The sequence below is a fragment of the Emydura macquarii genome, unplaced genomic scaffold, assembly GCF_026122565.2.
Source record: "Emydura macquarii macquarii isolate MOO-44397 ecotype Brisbane River unplaced genomic scaffold, CSIRO-AGI_Emac_v2 contig_2473, whole genome shotgun sequence".
Taxonomy (NCBI): domain Eukaryota; kingdom Metazoa; phylum Chordata; order Testudines; family Chelidae; genus Emydura; species Emydura macquarii.
This window is the reverse complement of record NW_027132610.1, coordinates 35,418,485-35,445,804: the sequence shown is the minus strand read 5'-3', so window position 1 is coordinate 35,445,804 and position 27,320 is coordinate 35,418,485. Positions and strand designations below refer to the sequence as shown.

At 37.5% G+C, this 27,320-nt stretch overlaps 1 protein-coding gene across 2 annotated transcripts in view; it reads left to right on the top strand.

Moving 5' to 3' along the window:
• The window catches only part of KLHL1 (kelch like family member 1), a 420,141-nt gene extending 395,991 nt beyond the window's left edge, over positions 1-24,150 (top strand). For both annotated transcript variants that reach the window (XM_067562781.1, XM_067562780.1), the window contains 3 exons: positions 11,130-11,342; positions 18,899-19,070; positions 24,091-24,150. In XM_067562781.1, coding sequence (XP_067418882.1) covers positions 11,130-11,342; positions 18,899-19,070; positions 24,091-24,150 — 445 coding nt within the window. The remainder of the gene's footprint in view (positions 1-11,129; positions 11,343-18,898; positions 19,071-24,090) is intronic.
• The last annotated feature ends 3,170 nt before the right edge of the window (positions 24,151-27,320 follow it).

Genomic DNA, 27,320 nt, shown 5'->3' with positions numbered 1-27,320 from the left:
TACCAGCTCTGCCTAGGCCAAACCCATTTTGTGAGTTCAATAATGATTTCTTGAGAAATAAGACATATTCACCAAGTATGTTTGTTTACAAGTAAGGGTGTAAATAAATATTCTTATGCTAACACTATAGTAAATGATCTGTTCATAAAGATGGTACTGGGCATTGTGTCAACTGACTCTTGACCTGATACTGGAATAGACTTTTCTAGTTAATGGAGTCCTTATTCAGTAGCTCGTCTTAGCGTATGTGTGTGTCTCCCCATTATACAATGGAGCGGACTCCTTGTCAAGAGGAAATCATTCCTACTAAGTAAACCGTAAGGAACCAAATCTTGGCCCAAGTCAGTATGAGCTGTGCTAAGCTTGTATCCATGGGAAATCACTCTCTGAATTTCTTGCAAAATATCAATAAATATTTTTAGATGTCAGGACAGTTCTGTCAGAAAATATGAATAACCATTTCCCTGACTTTTACTAATATGATAACCGAGTAAATGAGAAATTCAGTAAGCAGGGTGACTGAAATTTTTCCCAGCCAATGAAATGAATAAAGGTTTTTTTGAAAGGAAACACGTCACATATGATCCACTTTGTAAGCACATAAATACCTCAAACATATAAAGTCACACATCATCCAAAAAGAATAGTTTGCAATCCTGTAAATACTCAGAGGCCATCAAGAGACATGAGAGAACAGAAGAAATACTGACAGCTCTGTTTTATTTGCACATAGATCATGTCTTTCCAGTTTTAAAATTGAATTAAAATCAAAGGATATTCTATTCTAAAGCAGATAAGCTCCAAAAAGCCCCACTAAAATCCATAATAGTAAAAATACAATTTCCCAATGTTAATTTCGAAGCCATGCTAAATCTTTTACATTTATACTGAGAAAAGCGATAATTTGGATGTAAATGGGAGATTAACCAAACTTTAGAGAAATTCAGAGAAGGGAGAAATTGTGAAGCCTTTCCACCGGTTCCTTTTGAATACAGAAAGACTGTGACTGATTAGTTTTGCACAATGCAGGATTAATTTCTGTATAAATAGGAGGTCAAGGTAAAATGGTCCCTAGACAAAGATTACTGCTGTGTAAAAGAAAAATATGGATCTAAGAGTCTGATTCTGTTCCAGTGAAGTTAAGGTCAACTATTCCCCTTAAAAAAAAAAAAGTCCAGTGGGCAGAGAATCAAGCCCAAAGAGAAAACCTGCAAAAAGTATGGTTTGTGAAATTTTTATTGTTTGTCCTTGAAACTAAGTAAAAGATGCTGGCTATTGATAGATCATTTGTTTCTATGCTCTTTGTAACTAATGATATATCACTTCATGTTAAAATAAGTGCTTTTACAGTTGTTTACTGACTACTTGCTGTAGGCGGCAGAGTATTATTATGATCCATTGTGGTTATTTTTATTACTACTGTTATTTTATATTATTATTGCTGTTCTGTTATTTTCTGATCATTTGTTTAGCTCAAGGATTGTACTCAGAGCTATCCAATGGGCATAATAGACAGCCTTTGCTCCTAAGATCTTACAATCTAAAACCCAGGCACACAGAAGATGGGATGAACTGGGGAAGATAATTTATCATGCTGGATTTTTTTAAAAAATGTATATTAATAATAATAATAATAAATATTATTATTATTATTATACAGCTCTTCTTGTGGGCCTCATCATCATCTTAGTATATTTATTTATTTGTTTTATTATTTTTTTGATTTCATTGTATTTTATTTTATTATTTTATTTGTTTTAATGAGTGTAAATAGGGGCCAATTTTTAAGCGATCTGTACCCATCATGCCAAGCTCTTCTGCTTATTTTGATACCTAAATGGGAGTTAAAATCTTTTGAAAATCTGGCCCTGATTGTTGGTGCTGAGTAATGGTGAAAATTTCTGGCCTTACTGATGCAAGGCATCACAAACATTAGTAGCAGAGTCAAATATATTTCTAATTCTGAATTCATTTGGTACATGATTTAATGAATAATGAAAGTGGCTGAGTCACCATGTAATCAAGGGGAAAAAAAGATGCTTTCTAGTTATTTGTGATTGCACGAAAATCATAGAATCATAGAAGATTAGAGTTGGAAAGGACCTCAGGAGATCGTCTGCTCAAAGTAGGACTAACTTCAGTGAAATCATCCCAGCCAGGGCTTTGTCAAGCTGCAGCTTAAAAATCTCTAAAGATGGAGAAGTTTTCAAAAATATGGAATCAGTCTCAATGGGCATTTCAGCAGAAACAGGAAAGACAGACTTTTGAATGTGAAGTACTCTTCCCTAACCTTATCTGGAGGCATCAAGGCAGTGATGTGTTAGATGGAAATCCTGGGGATCTCCTGAGAGCCCTTTATTAAAATGCTGTCATCATATTGAAGAGAAAGTTGGGATAATTCTCCTACTTCTGATGGAGTTCACCCACTTTCTGGATACTGCTAAACCATCCATGTCAAAGATAATTTATCCCTTCAGCCTATTAAAAAAAATGTTTTGAAGAGCAAATGCTTTGCCTTTGAAGTGGACAAAATGACAAGTATGTTCATAAAATTTCCCAGGGAATGTTACCAAAGTCCCCAGTTCCTCTTCTACAAGGTCTTCATACACAGACCCCACTTAAAATTATATGAGTTGACCGCATAGTATTATGGAACCTATATGGCACTTCTTAAAGAAACAACATAGATTTTTTTCCCTAGCAAATACAATTTCATGTTTGCATGGGTGTTGATTCCTTGAGGATTGATTCTCTGTTTAAATTGGAAAACAAATTATAAGATTTCCTAATTCCTCACTCTTCCTTTTCTGCAAACAGAGGCACCCCTGAGACACAGGGCATATCACAGGCTACTGGGAAATACTTGTGTGGGAGCCCCTTGTTAAAATATTGACAGCAAAACTGGGTTTCAAAGGGAAATTTCAAAGCAAGTAATTCTTCTTCAGGGTGACTCGACTAATAACTATGGGAATCTTCAAGAAACCCATTAACCTGTAACTTCTACTGACATAAGTGTGTCTGCTGTTTTAGGAACTAATCCTGCTGTCTCTGCTCAGGCAAAAATCCTGTGGAAATAGATGAACATTTTGGCTAAGTTAGGACTGCATCCATTTGCAATTAATTAGTTATAGTTGTTATATATTTATTGTCTTTCTCTCTCTCTCTCTTTCTCTCTCTCTCTTTCGAGTTTGTTTTATCCTCTTAGAAGCTTAAAAATAAATTTTCTTTCTCATCTAGCTGTATCTGTTTCCGTTCTGCATTTCATCCTCATCGTTCTTCTTACCCTTGAAATTAATAGGATTCTGTGGTTTGCCTCCTTGTTTGTGTCCTTTCATTATTGATTTTTTTTCAGTGAAGCTCAGGGATTGTGATACAAAAGTAAAAGGCTAATTTCAGCTTAGTTCTAATATTTTATTCAGCTAAATACGTATTTACTCTATCAGAATAAGTGAAAAATCCTGCCTTTACTATTCCAAGCAAAGCATTACCCAGCCAGCGAGGCAGTGCAGGGCAAAATGGCTCAAGGCAGGTTGACTCAACCAACTTCTCCTTTAACACAAGAACAATGTTTCCCATTGTTTAACAGCTGCCACATACTGGAGCCTATGTGCTATGGGACAAAGTATATACACTTGACCCAAGGCTGGCTGCTCTTTGGTGGTGCAATAGCCAGTTGCAGTGGTCTTTTGCACAATAGAAAGCAATTTCTCCTTACTGCTATTTGACAGTTCAAGAGGCTTCCTGATCCCTTGTTTCCCATTATGCATCCACACACTGCAGGGCAGAATTGTGTGCCCAGTTGTGCCCTTAATATCTGACACTACTAGGCAGGCAGATAGATGTGCTTGCATGTACAGTAACAGGTGGCACATAAGAGCTGAAAACCAGTGCATCCCATAATGAAAGAACAGAAACAAGTGGGTTGAGCTAGAGGCATAGCCATCTAGTAAGGTGCAGTTGAATCTTGAGTATAATTAGATGTTTAATTGCACAGCTAAATGTAATAGGTATATTTGCTTTTTTTAAGCAATTATGATTGATGATAATAACTTTTAAAAATAATGTTGCTGAGACACTTACAGTATTTGATTCTGGCTATTTTTAAAAGATTTTCTTTGTATTAAATGTTTGCAAATAAAATACAAAGGAAGAGGCAAACACAGCAAAACATGAGTCACTGTCACAAAATACTTTTAAAATATAAACTCGACCAAAGGATAAAAATCAGCATGAACCAACACTAAACGAACAATTTGAAGCACAATTAACAGAGTGAGAAGAAATATACCTTATCAGAGATCCATTAACAGATTGTATTCAGAAGAAAATAAATTATTTTTACAATTAGAAGCCCTAAATCTCTATTTCACAGTTCAATATTAAATGGCTGCCTAATCTCATTCTGTGTGTATTTGTGTACATTTATATACTGTGCATATATGATTGGCTGCAAAAAGTACAGTATCATCTTGTGGTTAAGGCACTAGACTCAGACACCGGGTATCAGATGCTAGTATCTGACTCTGCCATAGACTTCCTCTGTGACCAAGTCACTTTGTGCCTCAGTTCTCCATCTGTAAAATAGGAATAATAACACTTACTTTGTCTGTTTTGTGTACTTGGATTGTAAACTCTTTGGGGCAAAGACTGAATCTAACTGTACTGTGAATAGCAGAAAGGAGTTGTAACCCTTGTTGGAATATCTGGGAGCTACCAAAATACAAACAGCTGGTCACATGAAGGTGACTGTATATATTTTCATCTTATAGAGCTGAGCAAATAAATCATGAATATTTTTTAATTTTATTCACTCTTTTTAATAAAATGTGAATAAGGTTTTTTCTTATTGTTTGGAAACCTTTACAACCATTATTTGAGCATAGCACAACCCTTTAGGTTTAGGGTTTAGTGTGAGTTAACCTGGCAAGACTATGTGAAGGAGGAGCTCAGTCCTCTTCTCAGTAATATCTTGGGAGCCTAGCTTCAGTTACAGGACTAGTCTTTGTGCTCTATAGCTACAAGGACTGATTGTGCCCAGGGAGTGCTTAGATTGTATGGTGATGAGCACAATATAAATAGCTAAGCTATCAGGGTTGCAAATATAGGAATGGTTTCTTTTGCTATATCTACCCCTTTCTCCATGCCAGGATGGAGTCATGCACAATCAAGCTTTTATAGCACTGATGGGTGAGCTGTTTGGACACAGCCACAATGGTGCATTGTAAGTAGAGCTTTAAATCAACGCTAATTTTAGGCTCCCACCTTTGAAAATTTTGATTCTGATTTTTTAAGCCTACTTTCCCATTTGCCTGCATATCAGGTAGACATCTTAACTGTACTTGCATATGAAAAGCTATTGTTTTGTGAGCTATTGTTGCTCACTATAATACGGTTTTGCTACAATGATGGAATTAGAGATTGGGGGAGAATACATTATACAAACCTATATAATGTGTTTCTATTCAAAATGGAATTTCCCCCATACAAACCTTAGCAGAGCTACTGTATAATGCATTGCACACACTGGCAATTCAGAAAACATCAGTTTATAGTGACCCCCCAGACTTCAGTTACCATGAACAATAGGACTCATATGAAAAGGTAGGTATCGTAAGGCTGGGTCTGCAGACATTCTTGTAAAAGAATTACTTTATTCTTTTGCTTTGTTGCTTTATTTTACATCAACTTCACATGACAGATCAATATAGGCTGACACCCATGCTTTTGTGTTACCATACAAGGATGTTTATTAGGCATTACCTGAAAGTTCCATGGACTCACTAAAGATTAGTGGTAGAATTATGATTCCTTGTTCAGGACATCAGCTTCAGTGCCAAAGAAACATAACAGTAAATGCATATTTTATCAGCTTGGAATTCATGGAGTGTTTAGAACAATAAAAGCTTCCAAATGAATAATTATTTCACTGTAGAAACTTTTGTATCCTAAATTTCTCAATGCTTGGACTTTATGATAGCCTATGTTTCTATTAGTTAATCTCTGGGCACTGTAGAACAGGTAGTAGACTGGGAAAGGATTCATATAAGAAATGTATGTAGCATGGATAACACTTGAAAAATGAAATCAGAACCTTTTCATCACGGGAACCATTGTAAGGGAAGGAGAATATTTTCATTTGCCTACAATAGTTTGAAGCAGAACTGAAACATAATTCAACAGCATTTTTAAAATTGGATTTTGAAAATAGATTTTAGAAGTTTTTTCCAGGACTTCCACCCATATATTAGCTTTTGCTGATATATTCATCATATGCGCTGATGAAGAAAATCCACATATATGTTGCTCTGCATGTGTCATTCCCTGAAACTATCCCTTAGTCATATTTCATAGATCAGAAGTCACGCAAATTCAAGCAAAAGCCTATGAAAACAAACTAGGACTTCACAGTAGTTTTTAGATATCCACTTTTAAAACATAATGAGCCAAATTGTGCTCTGCACCACCGATTGAAACTCTACACTGAGGATATTGCATGGAAAATGGTGGTGTAAGGAGGATGTTCAGAAAGCAGTAAGAAATAAGAGAGAAGTCAAAAAGGTGATGGAAAATAACCCATCAGAAGAAGCAGTTGCTGCCTACAGAGCCTCCAAGCGAGCACCAAAGTGAACAGTCAGAGTGGTGAGAAACCTAGCTTTAGGTGAGCTATGTAATGAATGTCCACAACTTTCCAGAAAGAAAATATATGTGATTGTGTGGACAAGAAACAAAAGGAGGGAAGATGGAGTGAACATGTCCTTTGTAAGAGATGCAGGGGGCAGACTGCTTTTGATAGGAAACATGATACATAACAAATGGCAAAAATTCCGTGACGGTCTACGTAGTGAGGAGAATCCTTTATATGCTACACTGCCATTGTGTGAAGTAATGAGCTGCCCAAAGCAAACATTAAGGCTGCATTTCTGAAGATGGCACCTGGAAAAAACAGCAGGACCAAATGAAGTCATGGCAGAAGTAATCAAAGACTTGAGAAAGGTTTATGGACACAGTTTGGAAAGAAAAGAAAATTCCAAGAGAATGGAGAAAGTCCATACTGATACCTATATACAAACAAAAGGTAACATATATGACTATTTAAGGTACCAAGGAATTAATGCTGTCCCACTGCATGAAACTGTTAAAGAAAATCATATATAGTCACATTTTTCCTTTTTAGGAAAGGAGCAGTTTGGTTTTAAAAAAGGAAAAGGGATGACAGATTATATGTTCATCAATAGACCATTTATGGAAAAGAAGCGGAAGGGAAACATCAAGCCTGGGTGGGTTTTCCTGATTTTGGAGAAAGCAATTGACAAAGAACCTCAGTGACTGCTGAAGTCTCCATTGAAATTCTAGAGGATACAGGAGGACCCTGTCAAGATGGTGATGGGTTTGAAGGATGGTTCCATGACAAAAGTAAGGATGCCCTTACGTGCAATGGAGGGTTTTGAGGTGAAGCTTGGGCTCCATCAAGGATCAATAGCTTAGCTATTATTATTATTATTATTCATAATTGTGATGGATTTCATAAGTAAGCAAATTTCATAAGTAAGCAAATCCAAATGGAAGGTGATATAATGGCTAATAGTGAGGAAGATTTGGTCCAGTCAAGTGATGCCTGGAAGAGGAAACTAACACACTATGATCTCAAAATGAGCAAATAAAAGATAGAAGTCATGTGGGTGACTCCCGTGGAACCAAGACAGCTGAATATCAACAGTGCCTACATCAGGTTTCTGTGTTTAAGTACTCTGGGGGCTGGTTAGTGAGAAATGGAAAAATGAACAGCAAACTGTGCGGAAGTCTGGCACGAGATAAGTGGAGTGATTTATGATCAACAAATGCCCGAAATATTTAAGGGATTACAACACAAAAGTATGGTAAGACTAGCTCTTCCATACAGATCAGCGACGTAGGGGAACAAAGAGAGGCACTTGAGACAACTTGAAATCATTGAAATGAGATGTTTGAGGGTGGACCTCATGAACCATTGCTGGACCATGTGTGGAGTGATTTCATCAGGAGTGAGACCAAGGTCTGCTGCATCAGAGAGCAGCTGCAAGAGAAGAGACTGAGAAGGTGTTAGCATATACGAAGAATAGATTAAAAGAATCCTGTTAGGGAGCCATTTGAGACTAGAGTTCAAGGGTGGGAAACAGGAGGATGGCCAAGAAAATGGTAGATAGACTCTACGGAAGAATGGAACGGATATGGTGTGAGCACTGGACAGGCAAGCCTGGCAAAGACTGATCTGGTGACCCAACCATGGCTAACTGGGAAGAAGGAAAGAGGAAGAAGAAGTCAGGGTATCTACTGCATGTTCTATACTCATTCCATATCTGCTGTCAGTGACAGTTTTGTATGTGGAATAAGCACAGACTGCGCAATATTATCTACACAGTGGATCAGAGAGGAGACACAATGTTCTCTATTGTTTGTAATTGAGCAGACAGGACTTTCAAAATGTTTTATCTTCTTGTAGGAAATGGATATTTAGAAATTTGTGATAAATGCCACTTCAAGAACTCCTGCATAATGGGAGACCCATGAAGCATGATAATGATTATGCAGTGGTGTGACCCGACAACCCCTTAATGCCAGCTGTCAGGGTGGTTACAGAAATGTCCTGATTAGGGTATACACATTCTGGTTCACCAAAGAATATCATGTGAGGTCTTAAATGAAGGTTGGGGTCATTAATATCATTGTGAAATGTATGTACAGCTTATCTGTGTCATTTCCCATATACAGTGGAAATATATTTTAATGTCTGTATCAAGGCAGAGTTGACAAGTAGGTTTTCTGTCAGACAAGAGATGTTTATTCACCTGTCTCTGTGTTGTGATGTAAATTAAGCATTGTAAGTTAACACAGTAGATGCTCCTTTTCATATAACACCAACAAAGGGATGTGAAATCAACAGGGAAATGGCACACAGGAAAAATAAGCCCTGGGTTGTTACCCTGAAAATATGCAATACATTCTATAAATAGAAGGAAAAGAAAACTCTCCTTTATCTTGCACTGAGAAAGTAAACAGACAGTACATTTACATTAATGAAAATGGGATCACAACCAGCCTTGGTTGGAATGTACAGGACACTTTGGGTGGAAGACGACCCCTTTGACAGGAGGTTAACCTGTTATTTAAGTTTAGTCTCTAGAAAGCATGTTATGATTTTGGTTTATATGTAACCTTCCGTTTCCAATATTCTTACTCCCTATCACTTGAATTTTAAATCTTTGATAATAAACTTATGTTTCTTTTCTCAGTGCTGTGGTATTAAACAAAGTGTGGATCCTGTGTTGAGTCATACAATCTGGTGTGTACACTGTTCTGTTGGGGACAGCAGACCTGATCATTCTCTGCATATTCAGTGGAGGAGGGTTCGACACTACAGGAAATGCTTCAAGGGGTTGGGGACTGGGGTACATCTATTGTTAACCTGCAATTCAATATAAGAGCTGACATAATCCATAGGAGAGTCATTGAGTCGCTAACAGACTGCTGGTGGTCTTTTATAAGTGGGCTACAAATTTGTGTGGTCAGTTTGGGAAGTCATTTTAAAAATGTATTCTGAAGAGTAATTAGAATAATCCGATGTATCCCAAACATATTGTCTGTCTGACCTACTCTCCTTGGTACAGAAAGTACTCCATTCACAGTTTAGAAAGTGATGGGATAAAATTACTTTTCTAAAGATGTTATTACTCTAATTGGGTGGAGGACTCTATGTGGAGTAAACATGTAGATAAAGTTTTGTGCTAGTGAATCCCCATGCACAGCAATGATGGTGCCCATAAAACCTATGGTTGTCTGAGTACCAAGGCACTATTGTTTTAATAATTTTTATACAAATATTGTACATTATCTTTCTTTTTGACACTTCTATGGTTCTCTTCCAAAATTTTCTGGAATCTACTTACAGTACAATGGTTTTATTGCATTCTTTTTTGGCAACATTTCTGTTCAAGTGAGAATAGAATATCTCTCGGTCTTTAGGCATTGTACTTTAGCAAGCTTAGTTTAGAGGAAACATGTTCCATAGAATGAAAGTTTACACGCTGAAATTAGCCCTTTTAGGCAGGATATTGGAAGTATTTTAGCTAGATGTATAAATAATACTCAGCACATAACAGAGTTAACAAAATTGAGATAATTTTAAACAGAAAAAGAGAATTTTAAACAGAAGTAGTATTTTTATTGGATATTCATTAGAGGTGGGTGAACTATTTGCAGCAAACAATTTATTCGGTTAATTTAGCCTCTTTTTCCATTAGTCCATTATCTATGAATGCACTTTGATTTTTATATTCAAAATTATTCATCAAATGATTTAGGCAAATATGTTTCAGCCTCTGGATTACATGTGAATGAATTCCCACGATATTGTTTCAGCAATTCACCATTCAGAATGTTGCATTTAAGCTGCATGATTGTCCTCCCAAATCAGATGATATTGCTCCTGCTTTCTGACTGGATAATTTGCTCTTTCCTCTTCCAAACTCTACACGGCAGCTTGTACAATATATTTTTCTATAATTTCAAAAATCCATTTTCTCCCATTTATGTTCTAAGACTACAATTCTAGAATTTGTACAGTAGTTTTTACTAGATTGACTATTTCAGGCCCCACCCTCATCTCCACCCATTTTCACCCATTGCTCTGTCTATCTAGATTCTTATTTGGCCCAGATTACCAATAGTGACTGAGCACTTGGACTTTTCCTTGCTTTTTCCTTTCCCTCCATAGATGGTGGGCAACTGTACGGCAACCCTGCTTATGTGTTTTGGAAATCATGTGAGAAGGATTTCATGAGATGGAAGAAAGTAGGATGCATTTTGATCTGATAACTAAAACATATTTTCTCCAAAACTAATTAGGAAATAATTTCTATTCCACAGAGGGTTGGCAGAGCACAAAGTGGAATGTGAATTTGGCAACAGTATTAACATCACCTATTTCCCAGTGTGTCAGACTTCCGTGAGTTTTAAATTTGACAAAACATATTCTGTAGTCTTTTCATTTCAGACAACAGATGAGAAAAGCAAACAAAGCTTCTCTGTTTATCGTTTTGTTTATCCAAGTTTTTGTTTTACTGAAATTTGTGTGTTTGGTTTTGATTTTTTAGGTTATATTCAGTTGGAGGTCGTGATGGAAGTTCTTGTTTGAGTTCAATGGAGTATTATGATCCTCACACAAATAAATGGAATATGTGTGCTCCAATGTGTAAGAGAAGAGGAGGTGTAGGCGTGGCCACATGTGATGGTTTTCTCTATGCAGTTGGAGGCCATGATGCTCCTGCTTCTAACCACTGTTCCCGACTGCTGGACTATGTAGAAAGGTATACATTTCATATAAGATTACAGGTGTTGTTTTTGAATGCAAGACAGTTTACAATTGTCTGTATCCTAAAAATTATAATGGTGTATTATTACAGGCCACTCCTGAAAAAGCAAGTGTAAAAGTTAATTTACTAATTTATTTTACTAAATAACAAGGGAAATTAAACAAATATTATTAACTATATATAACTACTTTAATAAGATATAGATCACCTATTACCATAACAAATATCATACAGAAATGGGATTATAGAAAACAATAACTTTGCTGTTTTGTTTCAGTAGTAGCACATACTAACACAGGAGCAGAACTAAGGTCTATTCTCATTTCCACTGGAAGCTTCTGTTTATCAAAGGTAGAAATATTTTCTTATTGTAGAGGCAAGAGTTCAGCATGGAAGCAAAGCTGTAATACCAAATTCGGTTTAGCTATATTTAGCAATTTTTAAACTATAGTAAGGCAAGTAATAAAACAGAGCTCTTTAAGTGATGCTGATGCACACTGCACCATAGTGGTTCCTTCAGCACGACTGCTATTGCCTGACACATCAATAAGGGTTTGTACACTGTATTTACAGTGTATAGCCTGATTTTGCATTTTGCAAGCAAATATTCTGTGAATCAAGAGAGCTTAATAGGACACCAGGGCCCTATTGGAGCTATTATGATCTATCCAGCCTGTGATTTGCAGATACTCTTCTGCATTTAATCGAGGTTTTTTTACATTGTGAAAAAACTAAGAAAATTAACATATCAAAGGTAAGCACTGTTATAATGTTAAAGGGAGGACTCAACAGGAAAGTGGGAACATACAGAATTAAAGCTGCCACTCCTTTTCAAGGAGAAGGTTAATCAAAATCTTTAGAAGTGGACATAGACATCTTGCCCTAGGATTTACTTGCGGCTCATGAATTAGAAAAACAAAGAGAGAGAGAAACATACAGACACCTTTTGCTTTTATGTTTCTTTGGAAATTGAAAAAAAAGAGAGTGTGAACTGCATTTCTTTGTCAGCCACATATGGCTTCTAGTTAGTCTCTTGTTTATGGACTGAATTCTCCCCTCCCTGAAATCAATGGGAATGTAAACATGTGACTGAAGGTTGAATTTGACCCTCTATATAAAACATTATTCTTATCTGAGATGCCTGCAATAACAGGCTCATGGGAGAAGTTAAGGAAAAAATTCCTAGTGCCTGCTTTTTCGTATGTTGGAATATGACACAACATAATCTGTATTCATTTTAATTCATTTTTCCTTTAAAAAAATTGTGGGTACATATAATAGTATTTTATGTTGTTTCACATACATGTATTGTTTATATTAAATAAACACACACCAAAAAAAAAAGTTGTGGGTTAATTTAATCCACATGAAAGTGAGGGATTTAGAGTACTGCTTTGAAGCAGGCATATTGCAAGCAGGTATTCTAGAATCTTCCTCACATAACTATGTCATGCAGCAACTCCATTCCTGTAGTCATGGAATTTTCTTGCCAAAAAGCTGATAATCATACAACAAACTTATTTACACATTTAACATATACAAGACTTGACTCTAGGCTTTTTTAGACAAAAAGGCATTGATACATAGAATCATAAAAATATAGGAATAGAAGAGACCTTGACAGTTCATCAAGTCCAGTCCTCTGCACTGAAGCAGGACTAAGTAATATCTAGATCATCCCAGACAAGTGTTTGTCTAGCCTGTTCTTAAAAACCTCCACTGGCGGAGATTCTACAACCTCCCTAGGCAGTTTGTTCCAATGCTTAACTACTATTACAGGCAGGACATTTTTCCTAAAGTCTAACCTAAGTCTCCCTTGTTGCTATTTATGCCCATTACTCCTTGTCTTGTCTTCAGTGGACAAGGATAACAATTTATCACCCACCTCTTTGTAACAGCCTTTTATGTACTTGAAGATTGTTATCATGTCCGCCTTCAGTCTTCTCTCCAGACTAAACAAACCCATTTTTAAAAATCTTTCCTCATGGGTCATGTTTTGTAGACCTTTAATAACTTTTGTTGAACTCCTCTGGACTTTCTCCAATTTGTCCACATCTTTCCTGAAGTGTGATGCCCAGAACTGGACACAGTACTCCAGTTTGAGGCCTTATCTGTGCTCAGTAGAGTGGACGAATGTCTTCTCATGTCTTGCTTACAGCGCTCCTGCAGCCCAGAATGATGTTCATTTTTTTTGCAACAGTATTATAGTGTTGATTCATATTTAGTTTGTGATCCACTATAGGCCCCAGATGAATTTGTGTGGTACTCCTTCCTTGGCAGTCATTTCTTATTTTGTATTTGTGCAGTTGATTATTACTTCCTAAGTGTAGTATAAACAACGAGAGTTCTGTAGCTACCCCTCTGGAACTCTATATGTTGCTTTTGTCCTTACTGAATTTCATCCTATTTAGTTCAGACCATTTCTCCAGTTTGTCAGGATAATTTTGAATTCTAACCCTGTCCTCCAAAGTTTTTGCATCCCCTCCCAGCTTGATCTGACCCACAAACTTCATAAGTGTACTTCATAAGTTTTCTGATCACTCCTAACCATTTTGGTGAAAACTGAAATAAAAAAGGCATTTAACACTTCAGACATTGTTGAGTTTTCAGTTATTTTCTTTCCTTCCTCATTGAGCATTCGGCCTACTCTATCCTTGGTCTTCCCCTTGCTTCTAATGTATTTTTAAAATGTTTTCTTGTTGGCCCTTTTGTCCCTAGCTAGTTTAAATTCATTCTCTTCCTGCACCTTTTTTGAATTTTAAGTCATTAAAAACCTTCCAGTTAAGACAGGGTGGTCTCTTATCATACTTCCTATCTTTCCTACTGACTGCCAATTCTCCTGAACTATTTTTTCCCTTCAACTTACTTCCAATGGGATCTTACCTACCAATTCTCTGAATTTGCTAAAGTCTGCCTTCTGGAAGTCCGTCGTTCTTATTTTACTGTTTTCCCTCCCACCTTCTCTTAGAATCATGAACTCTATCATTTCACGACCACTTTCACCCAAACTTCCTTCCACTTTCAAATTCTCCACCACTTCCTCCTATTTGTCAGAATCAAATCTAGAACAACCTCTCCTCTAGTTGCTTTTTTCACCTCTTGTAATACAAAGTTGTCTCCAGTGCATTCCAAGAACTTGTTGAATAATCTGTACCCTGCTGTATTATTTTCCCAAGAAATTCTGGGTTACCACTTTTGTTAACACCAAGCCCTGTGCCTTGGATGATTTTGTTAGTTTTTTAAAAAAAAGTCTCATCCACCTCTTCTTCCTATGTTTGCTGTCATCCTCAGTCAATTGTATTTTCTAAGGACGCTACTTAATTAGTATCTCAAATATTGTACCTGAAAGATAGCAATTTGTGAAATATTTGTTAAATATTTTAACAGCAATGTTTTAGTGCTCTCCTCTTAACTGCTTTGCAGTTAGTAATGTTCTCCTAACTGAGTATTAAAATAATTAATTGCCTTTATTTTCACCTTGGTTCTCTAAAACTAAATGTATCGTTGGGACTAACATCTACTCGCCTTATTGACTTTATTAGTCCTATTGACTTCCCTGGAACTACTCAGATCAGTAAAGTGAGAAGGTTTTTGCGTTAACTGTCTAGCTGAGAATTAAAGTATTGCTATCATGCATTTTTCCTCCTTCATCTTTTCTAAAGGACTGAATTTTTTTACTAAAGACCAAGAGTTCTGTTAAAACTCCCAGTATTATCCTAATTTTTGTAAATTAGTGGTGTGCGGGGAAGGAGTTACAATAATGTTTGAAGACCAGGAAGAGAAAATAAACATATAGTAAGGACCAAAAAATGTTAATTTTTGAATGGATTTTTCAAAGACTGTATGACTTTTCCTCCAAAAGCACCATATGCTTCTAGCTGATCGTCATTTTACAACCAGCTTTAGCAGGTGTGCATTATGTCTTCACCTCCCTGAGGGCTATAAACTTTAATACACTGTATGATACAGTATTCCCATTCTGACTGTAAGGGTCAAGGTGAATAGCTGAAAAAGCAGACAAACGAAATATAAATAACATCACTGGTTTTTTATAAACAGATAACCAGAGGCTAGATAGAATGCTTAGAACTGAATTCTGTCAACAAAACAGAACTGAAGAAAGACCTATCTATTTGTAATTGCCTGGAAAATCCCTGCATTTCGTATATTGTTTCTTCTCGTAGACTCATAGACTTTAAGATCAGAAGGGACCATTATGATCATCTAGTCTGATCTTCTGCATAACGCAGGCCACAAAACCTCACCCACCCACTCCTGTAATGGACCCCTAACCTATGACTTAGTTATTTAAGTCCTCAAATAATGGTTTAAAGACTTCAAGGTACAGAGAATCTACCAGCAAGTGACTTATGCCCCATGTGGCAGAAGAAGGCAAAAAAATCCCAGGGCCTCTGCCAATCTGCCCTGGGGGAAAATTCCTTCTGAACCCCAAATATGGTGATCAGCTAAGCCCTGATCATGTGGGCAAGACTCACCAGCCAGACACCCGGAAAGAATTCTCTTTAGTAACTCAGAACCCACCCCATCTAACATCCCATCACAGGTCATTGGGCATATTTACCGTTAGTAGTCAAAGATCAGTTATTGGCCAAATTAGGCTGTCCCATCACAACATCCACTCCATAAACTTTTCAATCTCAATCTTGAAGCCAGGTAGGTTTCTTGACCCCACTGCTCCCCTTGGAAGGCTATTCGAGAACTTCACTCCCCTGAGGGATAGAAACCTTTGTCTAATTTCAAGTCTAAACTATCTGATGACTAGTTAACATCCATTTGTTCTTGTGTCCACACTGATGCTGAACTTAAATAACTCCTTTCCCTCAGCTGTACATTTCATCTTTGTAATAACTTGATGTGCTCTAGGGTGAGAGGATATACCATAAAAGTTCCTGAATATAGAGAGAAATCAATTTGAAGCCATCAAGGTGAAGGCAAGGAGAGAGGCTATTGAACTTTTGCTCACATTTTTAACAGCCTCATATCCTGAACATCACATATTTGGGAGTAACTGCTATTAAAAATAATTGATCAAAATGACCCCAAAATAGTATAATTTGTAACTGGAAAATACTGAATATTTTTATTACCCGTCTGATAAAATAATAATAAATAAATATATGCAGCTGCAGAAGGTTTGAGAAAGAAAAGCAAAGATATACAGCTTTGTTTTCCTCTAAAACAATCAAATTAATTGGGAAATGCCCTTACATACATGCCAAAATCAGAATAGTTGAAACTGGAAGTCCCATTCACAGTTTCCACTGATCATGCTTTAACATCATCACATATAAACATCAAACCTGATATCATCAGATTTTGATATAGCTCATAGAAAGAATTTTTTTACAAAAAGATGTGTGTTTTGACAATCTTTGTGAAGAAAATGGAGATTTGATGAAAGCAGTTATGAGCAGGCTGTGACAGAATGTCTGAAGTAGAAAACTAAAGGCAAGTAGAAGAAACATCTAGCCCACTGAAAATAATGGCATAGATAAGAAAAGTGGATAATTTTTTTCAGAAGTGCCTAAGTCCTAGATTCACAAAAGTTCTTAGTTCTAAGTCTGTGTTTACATGCCTAAATCGCAGATTTAGGCTGTACTGCAATTCACAGAACTCCCACTGACCTCTGTAGGTGCCTAAACTCATTCAGCGCCTAAGGGCTTGTCTGTAAAGTACGCTAGTTACATAACTGAGGTCGAAGTACATTGACTAGCTGCATTGTCTTCACTATGCTTCTTGTTCTGGTGGAGTACTGGAATCGACAGGAGAACTCTCTCCCATTGACAGAGTGTGTCTTCACCAGACCTGCTCAATTGATTCTTCTGCGTTGATGGCTGCAATGATGAACTAGTGCAGTAGTGAAGACAAGCCCTAAGATTTCTCATTAGAAAGTGCCATAGGTGCCTATGTTTCCGTCTCTGGGTATGTGCACAGCTGCCCCACTTTAGGAATCCAGGCACCTTATCTCTCATCTAAGCTTCAGACTAATTCACAAGTCAGGAAAAGATAGGCTGTCTAACTTGCTTGTGGGACCTAATCCAGTGGACATATTAAGAGGCTGCCTACTGGATTGGGCCTCTTAGGTGAATTCATACAAAACAGGGTGGTGGCAACTCTCCCTCATAACTTCTCGCCCAGTAATTAGGGAAGTCACCTCACACATGGGAGACCCAGTTCAAGTCCTTCTCTGCCTGATGAGATGAAGGGATTTGAACAGAGCTCAGCCACCTTTCAGGTGAGTGCTCTATCCATTGGGCTATGGGATATTTTGATGTGGGCCTCCCTTTGTCTTTTCTGTTGAAGCTGTTCCTCTTTGGATAAATAATTATCAACCAGTGGAGCTGAAGGACTGGATCCTGGGTCTCCTACATTCTGAAGGAGTGCTCTAACCACCAGGATATAGAGTCATTCTCCTGGTTATGTACTCTCTGTCTTGCTCTCTCCCTTTCCCTCTGGCCCAAATGACTAAATATGTTTTCCAGAGTGCAATAGCTTCATCAGGAAAGATTGAGGGAGCCCAACATTAAAATATTCCAAAGCCCAATTGTTAGAAGCACTCACCTGAGAATGGTAAATCCTTGTTCAAATCATGTCTCCTCAACAATGTGTGTGTGTGTGTTGAGGGGTGTTTCCCACATCCTAGATGAGTACCTCAACCACTGGTCTAACACTGATAAGGGCTGTGGTTCTCCTCCTTATCCTCCCCAGACATACTAGATTGGGATACAGGCAACTTACATTTATTTTATATTAGCTCAATCATACCTATTTTTCCTTCCTTCTTCCTTTGTTTCTTGTATAGCTGAACTTCTTTCTCTCTTGCTCTTTTCATTTTATACATACAGTATGGCAAAAAGACTACTGGAATTTGGCTCTATATTCTGATGTAATTAGTGTTGTGTGACTGATTTTATAGGTTCTGCACAGCAAACCCAGTTATATTGTAAAAAAAAAAAAAAGATTTTTCTCGCTTTTTAATAATCACTGAGGGACCACTTCTGACACCCTTAGTCACACTGATTAGTACCTTACTGCATGAGTAGTTTCATAGATCTCCATGGTATGTCCCACAGAGACTAGTGCTACTTAATATGAGTGTCAGTGGCACAATCTGGACCTAATACAGCAAGAAATATCCCTTGACTTCTCAGACAGGTTTCAATGAACTTACTGTAGAGTTCAATCTAATTTTAGGAAAAGTAATTTCCAGTATACTATAGAACAACAGTGTAACTAGTTCAGTTTTTTTACATAGGGAGAGATTCTGCCATCCTTAGTGATGTTAAACAGCATCTTACTCTGTAAATAGTTCATTCATTTCCAAAGGGCTAATCACAGAATAAATTGCTATTCAGCATGAAGGTATCAGAATCTAGCCCATAATTCATATTTTTTTCTGCTGCTGAAAAGAGTGTTCTTGATAAAATGGTTGTAAACAAGTCTTTTAGGAAAAACAGATTTTTTTGTAAAGATGAACATGAGCCGATACCTCGGTTTTCATTAAGAATACAAGTTTCTTTCTTCTTCAGATACGATCCAAAAACTGATACTTGGACAATGGTGGCTCCACTGAGTATGCCTCGAGATGCAGTTGGTGTCTGTCTTCTTGGTGATAAATTATATGCAGTGGGTGGATATGATGGCCAGACCTATCTGAACACTATGGAATCATATGACCCTCAAACTAATGAATGGACGCAGGTACTTATAAACTCATTTATTTTTTTCTCCACAATATATCATAGAAGTTTTTCACAAAATCTTAATTTTTTCTAACATTAGTAAGTAGCTGACATTGCCATAGCTGAAAAATTATTCCTGGCATATCACCAACTGTTCTGACAGGAGCTTCCCCAGAAGAAAGAAAAGAAAAACATATCTCCTATGAAACCTGTAATAGACAAAGTAGTTGCTAAAAAAATATTATCTAGCTATGCTTTTAATAAAATTCTTATTCTGTCTGGTTTTCCATTGAAATGCTTTTTTCTTTCTGAATTTTCAGTGTACTGTTTGAAATTGAATCTGTAGTTGTCAAAAATGGCTCTGGGTCTGGTATTTGGTGCCCAATATGTCATGCAGATTTCTTGCTGGGAAAGCAGTTTGTTTATTTTGTTTAACATGTAACGTTTTCTTGTCACTCTCTCATTCCATTGCCTTCATTTAGTGGACATTATGAGGTAGCCTGAATGCCTTCTAAAGCAACTAATTCTGTTAATGAGTTGAAATAGCAAGCCAGAGCCGTGTACTCCTTTCATAGGGAATAGGAAGCAAGTTAGGAACACGGGAGCGACCTGGTTTTGAAACTAGTAACCCTGTCTTTTACACATCTGACTCTTGACTGTTTGGCATCAGACTGGAGACTTTTTCCATTGTACCCTGTGTATGGAAGGCTTAGCAACACTTCTCACACCCTCCTCACTGCATGCAGCCTCGCCAAATGAATCAAGTAGGGTGGAAGCCTTGTCCCGATCCTCTGCACTCTGGGCTGTTTTCAACCAGAGGACAATAATTTATGTGAATGTTAACATAGTTATCTGGGGAATTCTTTGTCCTGGTTAAGAGTCCCCTTAAGAGTTCAGTTGCTACTGAAAGCATGAGCAAAGTATCAGAAAGTCTAATAATCTGATAAATTTATGCACGCGTGCATATAACGGTGCTCTGCATGTATCGGTGCACCTGTTGTCAAGGTGAAATTTTCTCTAATTCTGGATTTTAAAAGTTTATAAAATAAGTATTAAACTACACACGTTAGGATTTTGTTGTGCTTTAGTGTGATTAAAAAAACAAACCTTATGGTCAAAAAGCAAAATTAAATACAAGCTGGTTTTTATTTTCCCATTGATGGATACAAGGTTTATGTTGGTGTTTCCCACCAGTTCTCTTGGGAATTAGAAGCATAAATCCATTAGGATTTATTTCTACCACATTTCCTCATGCTGAGTAGTATCTAGTAGTATCAAGAATGGGATTATTTGCTAAGTATTATACGCATGAGGAAATATGGTAGAATCTGGTCCTTAATTAATTATGTGGGAATAGACTTTTCTATGCTCTTGTAAAAAAGAAACAGAGAATTGGCATTGCCTCTGCATACTGTTTTGATATATGACAACAACATGACTGAATGTCTGAAGGACAAATCCTGCCTTCAGCCATTTTGCATGTAGAATGACCACTACATCCATGACCTGGAGCTCTTGGGAAAAAAAGGAGTCCTAATACCAGTTACCCACAGCCAATGGGCAACCCCAATCATTCTACTATTGAAGAAAGATGGCTCCATTCGGATTTGTGGCAATTTTAAGGTCACTGTTAACCTGGTGTTATGTGAAGAGCAATACCCTCTTCCCCGCGTCGATGACCTCTTTACTGGCTTGACTGGTGGACAAAAGTTCAGCAAGATTGATCTGAGGCAGACATATTTACAGATGCATATTGATGAGAAGTCCCAAGAGCTGATGATTATTGTGACGCAAAAAGGGCTGGACTGATACTGTCGCTTGCCTTTCGGAATGATGTCTGCTCCAGCTGTGTTCCAGAGAGCTATAGACCAGATCTTGAGTGGCTTACCAGGAGACCAGTGCTATCTTGATGAAATCATGGTCATTGGCAAGAATGGGAAGGATGACCTTAAGAACTTGGAGGCTGCCCTACAAAGACTGGAAGAGTACAGTCTACGAGTCCACAAAGACAAATGTGAATTCTTCCAGCCCTCTGTTGAATATTTGGGACATGTAATTTATGCTATTGGGCTTCAAAAGGCTCCTGCAAAAGTCAAGACTATTGTTGAAGCTCCACCTCCTCAGAATGTAAGCCAACTTCACTCTTTTTTAGGGCTATTGAACTATTATGGAAAGTTTATTCCACAATTAGCAACACTACTAAATGAACACCACTCCATGAACTCCTTTCCTAGAACAAGGTCTGGAAGTGGACTGAAGCCTGTGATGTTATATTTAAAAAGGCTAAACGCGCATTGCTAAATTCAGAGATTTTGACACCTTTTGATCCATCCTTACCTCTACAGTTGGCCTGTGAAGCCTCCCCTTCTGGCGTGCGAGTGCTCATGTCACACATTATGCCTTCTGGAGAGGAGAGACCCATTGCTTTTGCATCATGCACCTTAAGCAAGGGAAGTGAAGCACTGGGAATCATTTTCGGAATTCAGAAATTTCACCAGTACTTGTTTGGATGGAAGTTCACACTTCCCATGGACCATTGATCTCTAACATCCATTTTTGGACCATGCACAGGCATTCCACCATTGGCTGCTAGTCATATGCAATGATGGGCATTGTTGCTTTCCGCACACATATGAGATCAAATATCAGAGATCCACTCTGCACTGCAGTCCAGATGGTCTCTCAAGACTGCCTTTACCAGTTAAACATCAAGATATTGGCCAGAAAGAAATCTTCTACTTGGACAGGTGGAGAACACACCCATCACTGCTACTCAAGTAAGGAGGGAAATTCACATTGACCCAGTACTGTCCCAAGTTATGGACTTAGTGATGCATGGAATGTCTGTACAGGACTCTCAGGTCTCACCCAACTTTTGTCCCTAGATGCCTAGGAGGATGGAGTTATCAATCCATTCTGGTTGCTTGTTGGGGGGAATGTGCATCATAATTCCACCGCTACTGAGATTGCAGATGTTGGAACAGCTACATTCAGGTCACTGTGGAATAGTGCGCATAAAATAATTCGCCTGAAGCTACTTTTGGTGGCCTGGCCTGGACAGTGCCATTGAAGAGAAGGCAAGAGTTTGTACTTCATCTCTGAGTATGAGAAACGCACTCAGTTGGCGCCCTTATGAGACTGGCCTGAAAACCTATGACAGTGTATTCATGTTGATTTCGCCAACCCATTTGAAGAAAGCATGTTCCTGATTGTTGTCGATGCCCACTCCAAATGGCCAGAAGTCTCTGTAATGACATCCACTACTGCTGAAAACAGAGATTGGTGTGAAAACTTTAGTTATTTTGCGCTCCAGAACAACTTGTGAGCGACAACTGGATCGAAGTTCGTCTCTCAGGAGTTTGAAAATTTTATGAAAGCAAATGGGATACATCACATCACTTCAGCACTGAATCATCCATCCACCAATAGATTAGCAGAAAGGTTTGTGCAGACAATGAAACAAGCTTTAAAATCTGCACAGGGACATTTGACCATTCAAAAGCATCTGGACACCTTCTTACTATCGTACAGAAATACACCTCACGCTATGACCAAAGCATCTCTGGCCTTTCTAATGATGGGACCACAGCTGTGCACTTGCTTTGATTTGCTGAAATCCTCCAAAGCACAACAAGTTGTGCAATATCAAGAGCAAAACTAAGTCATCAGACATACACAGAGCAAAAGACTGAACCTTTAGCCCTGAACAGCCTGTCCTAGCTCGAAAGTATGCTTCTGGAGCTAAATGGGTCCCTGCTACAGTCATTGCCCAGACAGGACCTATTTCCTACACTGTCCAGACTGCAAATGATCTTATCTGGAGGCGACATGTAGATCAGTTGCTTCCAGTCAAGTCATGTAGATCAGTTGTTGCTATACAAGTCCCAAGGCCACATCTCCAGTTGAACTGCCTGACCTCACCATTACCGGTGAGATATCATTGAGTCAAGAGTCACCCGTTCCTGACTCCCCTCCTCCATCCACCTCTGCAGCAGATACAGCCCCCTCATCTGTTCAAGCAGATACAACATACTCACCTGTTTGAGATACGAGTCCTGAGCCCATTGTTAGTCCCGCACCAATAATACCTTCGGAAGTAAGAACACCAGAAGGCTGACACAATCCATCTAGAAAGAGAAGGCTCCTCAATGGCTGGATCTTTATCTAGGACAAACCCACATTTATGGGGCAGAATAATCTGCAGGTTTTAGCCGGGAAATGAGGTTGTCTACCCTCATTCCCTAGTTTAGTGATTGTTCTGTTAAATGGGCGTTTTCATTAAAAGGGGAGGAATATGTTGTGTATTTTGTGTCCTGCCTAGTTGCCTAGTTGCCATAGAAACAGAGCCTAGCATGTTTCCATAGCAACAGAGTTAGAATATTAGGGGATAGCTTAGCCAGTTCTGGCTGGTTTCATGTATCATTCAATAAAGATTTTCTATGGGTTTACATCTCTGTGTGTTCTGTGCTGATTTCTCTCTGAATACAAGTAATTTCCAAGGATTTAACAGGTCCCTTGTACAAAGCATATTTTCTTAAGGAAGTATGAGATTTTGGCCTATATCAGCACCTCAGCTTTTAACATTCTAGTCTTTTTTGTGGCTTTGTGTCTCATCTTTGAGTTTCACCCTCATGGCCTTTGAGGAGTTATAATAGTTATGAACTCCACACAGGCATAAGTGGAATATATATAATTCAACATAAATGGAAGGATGCTCTTCATTATCCACTCAGGAAAAGTTGTGATAACACCAGTGGTTCCCAAAGATTGAAACTGTAGTAATTTGATTATGTGCAATAGTAACATTATGGAAAATTGTTTAAAAAGTAATTTTCTTCATCCACACTGTACTTTCATTTTTTAGCTTTTTCAGTACCTTGCAGGTGCCAAACTGGTTTTTAGATAATGAATTTAGAATACATAAAAATGTAATTTAAAAGTCTTATGAAGTACTTTCAACTCCACACTTTTCAGTTCTGCCCTCCATTGGTAGTTCTTATTTTCTGTTAATTTGCATCCTTTTTTTTTTTCTTTTGCAGATGGCTTCCCTAAATATTGGAAGAGCTGGTGCCTGCATTGTAGTCATCAAGCAACCGTGACTTTGTCAGTATTCCTTTGGAGTTTACTGTCTGTGAAATGTTTATTTTTCTATCAGATAACAAGAACGATAACTTTGTGAAAACCAGGATTTTCATAGTGAATACTCTGTTGATCACAAACTTGAGGAAGTGTGAAAATGGGAAAGATTAAGGATTTATGCCCTGTCCAGTCATTAGAAACTGTTCATAGTCAGAGAACAAGATAAAATCAGTTTGCTGTGGGAGCAAATATATGAACATATAGTGGTAAGTTCATGTGCTGTTCTTGAAAATGTGGACTGAAGAGCTGGATAATTGGAAGAACCAAGAGCTAGCTCTTCATAAGAAGCAGAAGAGATAAGAGAATGGTTTTCATGACATAAAAAGGTTTGACTATGGAGCCATCAAAGCACATTCCGTTACTTTTTCAACTTTGATTTTATTAAAAGGAAAAGTAGATACAATGGGATGTTTTTCTGTCAAGATCTTATCTTCAGAGGGGTCATGGCTTTCCCATTTAGACATGCGGTTATACAAGGAGAGAGAATTAGTTCTTATTAAAGTAAAGAGGAAAGGTTGAAAGGTCTGAATATTTCAGCTCTCTTTCTCATTCAAACTGATTAAGCTCCTTCTTTACTGTCTAGAGGAGAAGTAAATGAAAAAATAACAAAACATTTGTTTCAGTAACTTACTGTCCCTCCTTGTCAGAGTTGGGAGGGAGCACTGAAATCATGTCCTGAATATTAGCACAAACTCAGTGCAGAAAGAAGAACAAGCTTTTTAGTCCCATTGAGACTTTGTTGCAAAAAATGTAAGACATAGGCACTGTTTCATAAACCTACCTTAACTTTGTATTCAAGTCAAGCATGTGGGCTCGGTCACATTGAATGCTTTCTTCTGCAGTGAATGCATCTTCTGCATGTAGAAGACACCTGAAGTCTGGAGGACAGCAATTTCTATTCTATTACATAATTTAACCGATGAAACATGACTAGGCAATGGAAATGTCTTTTGGCCCAGTTTGACAGAAACCTCATTGCAGATAGACAAGAGGGAAAAAATGTCTTTTTTTTTCAAAACCACACATTCAACTCAGCCTGATTCTATCTGCCATAAAACCCTTCCATTTTATTACTGAAAGTTATTGCAAGTAAGGGATGGATTAGAAATGTATGCAAGTGGAATAAGACAATATTAGACCATCATGATCTAATAAATTCTGTATAGAAAATATACTAGACTCTTGTGGGCTTCCCGTTAAGGTTGATCATTATAGTAATAAAGCTATATCAAGCTTTTGAGTCAGAAATAGTGCTGAGTCTGGTATTTTCTAACTGCTCAGTTGAATCAGTTTAAAACCTTCTGAATCTAATGGAGGTTGAAGATCCCAGAAATCACGGCATTCAAGGAGGCACAGGAACTGTGGGGAATGGGCCTACAGGTAGAGAACAATCTTTTTCTCTGAACCAGTGCAGATCTATTAGGAAAGAGGTTTGTAGTTCAATTACAGAAGTCATGTAGTTCATAACAGTTCAAAATTATTCTGAACTAGTTTGCCTTTAACTATTTTGAGGGAAATTCTGGCTGCAGACAAGACTGTTTAGTATTTGGTCAGAATGGAAATCTTTGAGACCACCTGGGTTATCAAAATATATATAACATTAGTCTTGGTGACGTGTTTGAAGAGGTGTCCTTTTAATGGTAATGATCTGCAGCGATAATATCACTCTGTCATTAAGTGACCTGACACAACATGGATGTCACTGGTTCCTGAATACGTGATAGCATGAACCAACTTTCATACAAGGCATAGATAATGGTTTGATCTTTGTGCTATTCTCTGTGCTAGTGTGAAGGCAATTGCCAATGTCTGAATGTAAACTCCACACAAATATTTGGGTCTCGAATTACAGTTAGTCTCTGTAGCAGGCAAGGCCAAACAATCTTTAATGGTGGTATGAAACTAGAATCCTACCAGCTGAATTTTGTTAGGAATAAAGCTGAGGGTTTTTTGTATGTGTTTGTACTACCAGAGAGTTCTACCATTAACTGGGACTTAAACTGAGAAAGAGTAATGGTCTGGAGTCTGCTCACTCTTTTCCCCATCCAAAAAAGAGTTGATATGTTCCAACTTTTTTCATTTGTCAGCCAACAGTAGTGAGAGTATGGCATAGTTATATAAACAATAAATCCTACTATTATTTTAATGAAAATGTATATAAATATTAAAAATGTTATAGCTCAGCGACCAAGGGTACACCAACTGCAAGCAGTTTCCTTCTGTTTTACTAGTCATAGGAACAAATAGCTCTCTTACTACCAGGTTAAAGTGACACTCACCCTACGTAGAGGGCCATCTCGGGGCCAGTAGATTACGTAAATCACAATTAAGCTCTACTTTTCGGGTTTAGGAAGGATTTAACCTTTGCTTACCCTTGGTATAGGAGTAAATTCTATCCTGAATAATTTGAAATCTTAAATGGGGTTCTAAATTAATTCCATTTTCTAATAATATCTCAGTTCCCCTTAAGTGGATTCATTAACTTGTTGCAACATCTACTTAACCAATGATATGGTCATTTGAAGGGAAGGCAGGGAACAACCAAGTAAAATAAGAAAGTAAAATCTTGAATAATGTATAGGTTTTTCTTTTTTTAAAAAGGTTCCTTTTTCCGCTAGTCATATTAACATCTGCATACTATACACATAAATATGTAATATTAAAAAAATAATGATATTTTTAAAAAGCCAACTTCAAAACTAAAAATAAATAAAATTCCAAGTGCACCTGTAGAGACAAACAAATTATCTTGCAAAGATCTTTTAAATTCTATCACCACAATTTCCCCCAAAGTACTTTATATTCAGTATAGAATTGAAATATGAATAGCACTCCTGCATGTTAACCTTCAGAAAAGAATTACCATACATTTACTCCAGATATCTAGAGGTTTGTCTTGTAACCTGCCTTCCTCATTTTTATCCATGATTTTCTCATACCCTTTTGTACATTCACTCTTTATTTTTTCCCATTATTTTCTCTTTTGTAATCTCACTGTATTTTTTCTACTTGACTAACTATTCTCTCATTCAAGCTTTCTCTGCTATTTCTTACTTACAAAAGTGGTGAAAGACTATGATTCTTGATCTACCTTCATTCTATTTATACTTGTATAGATCCATATACAATA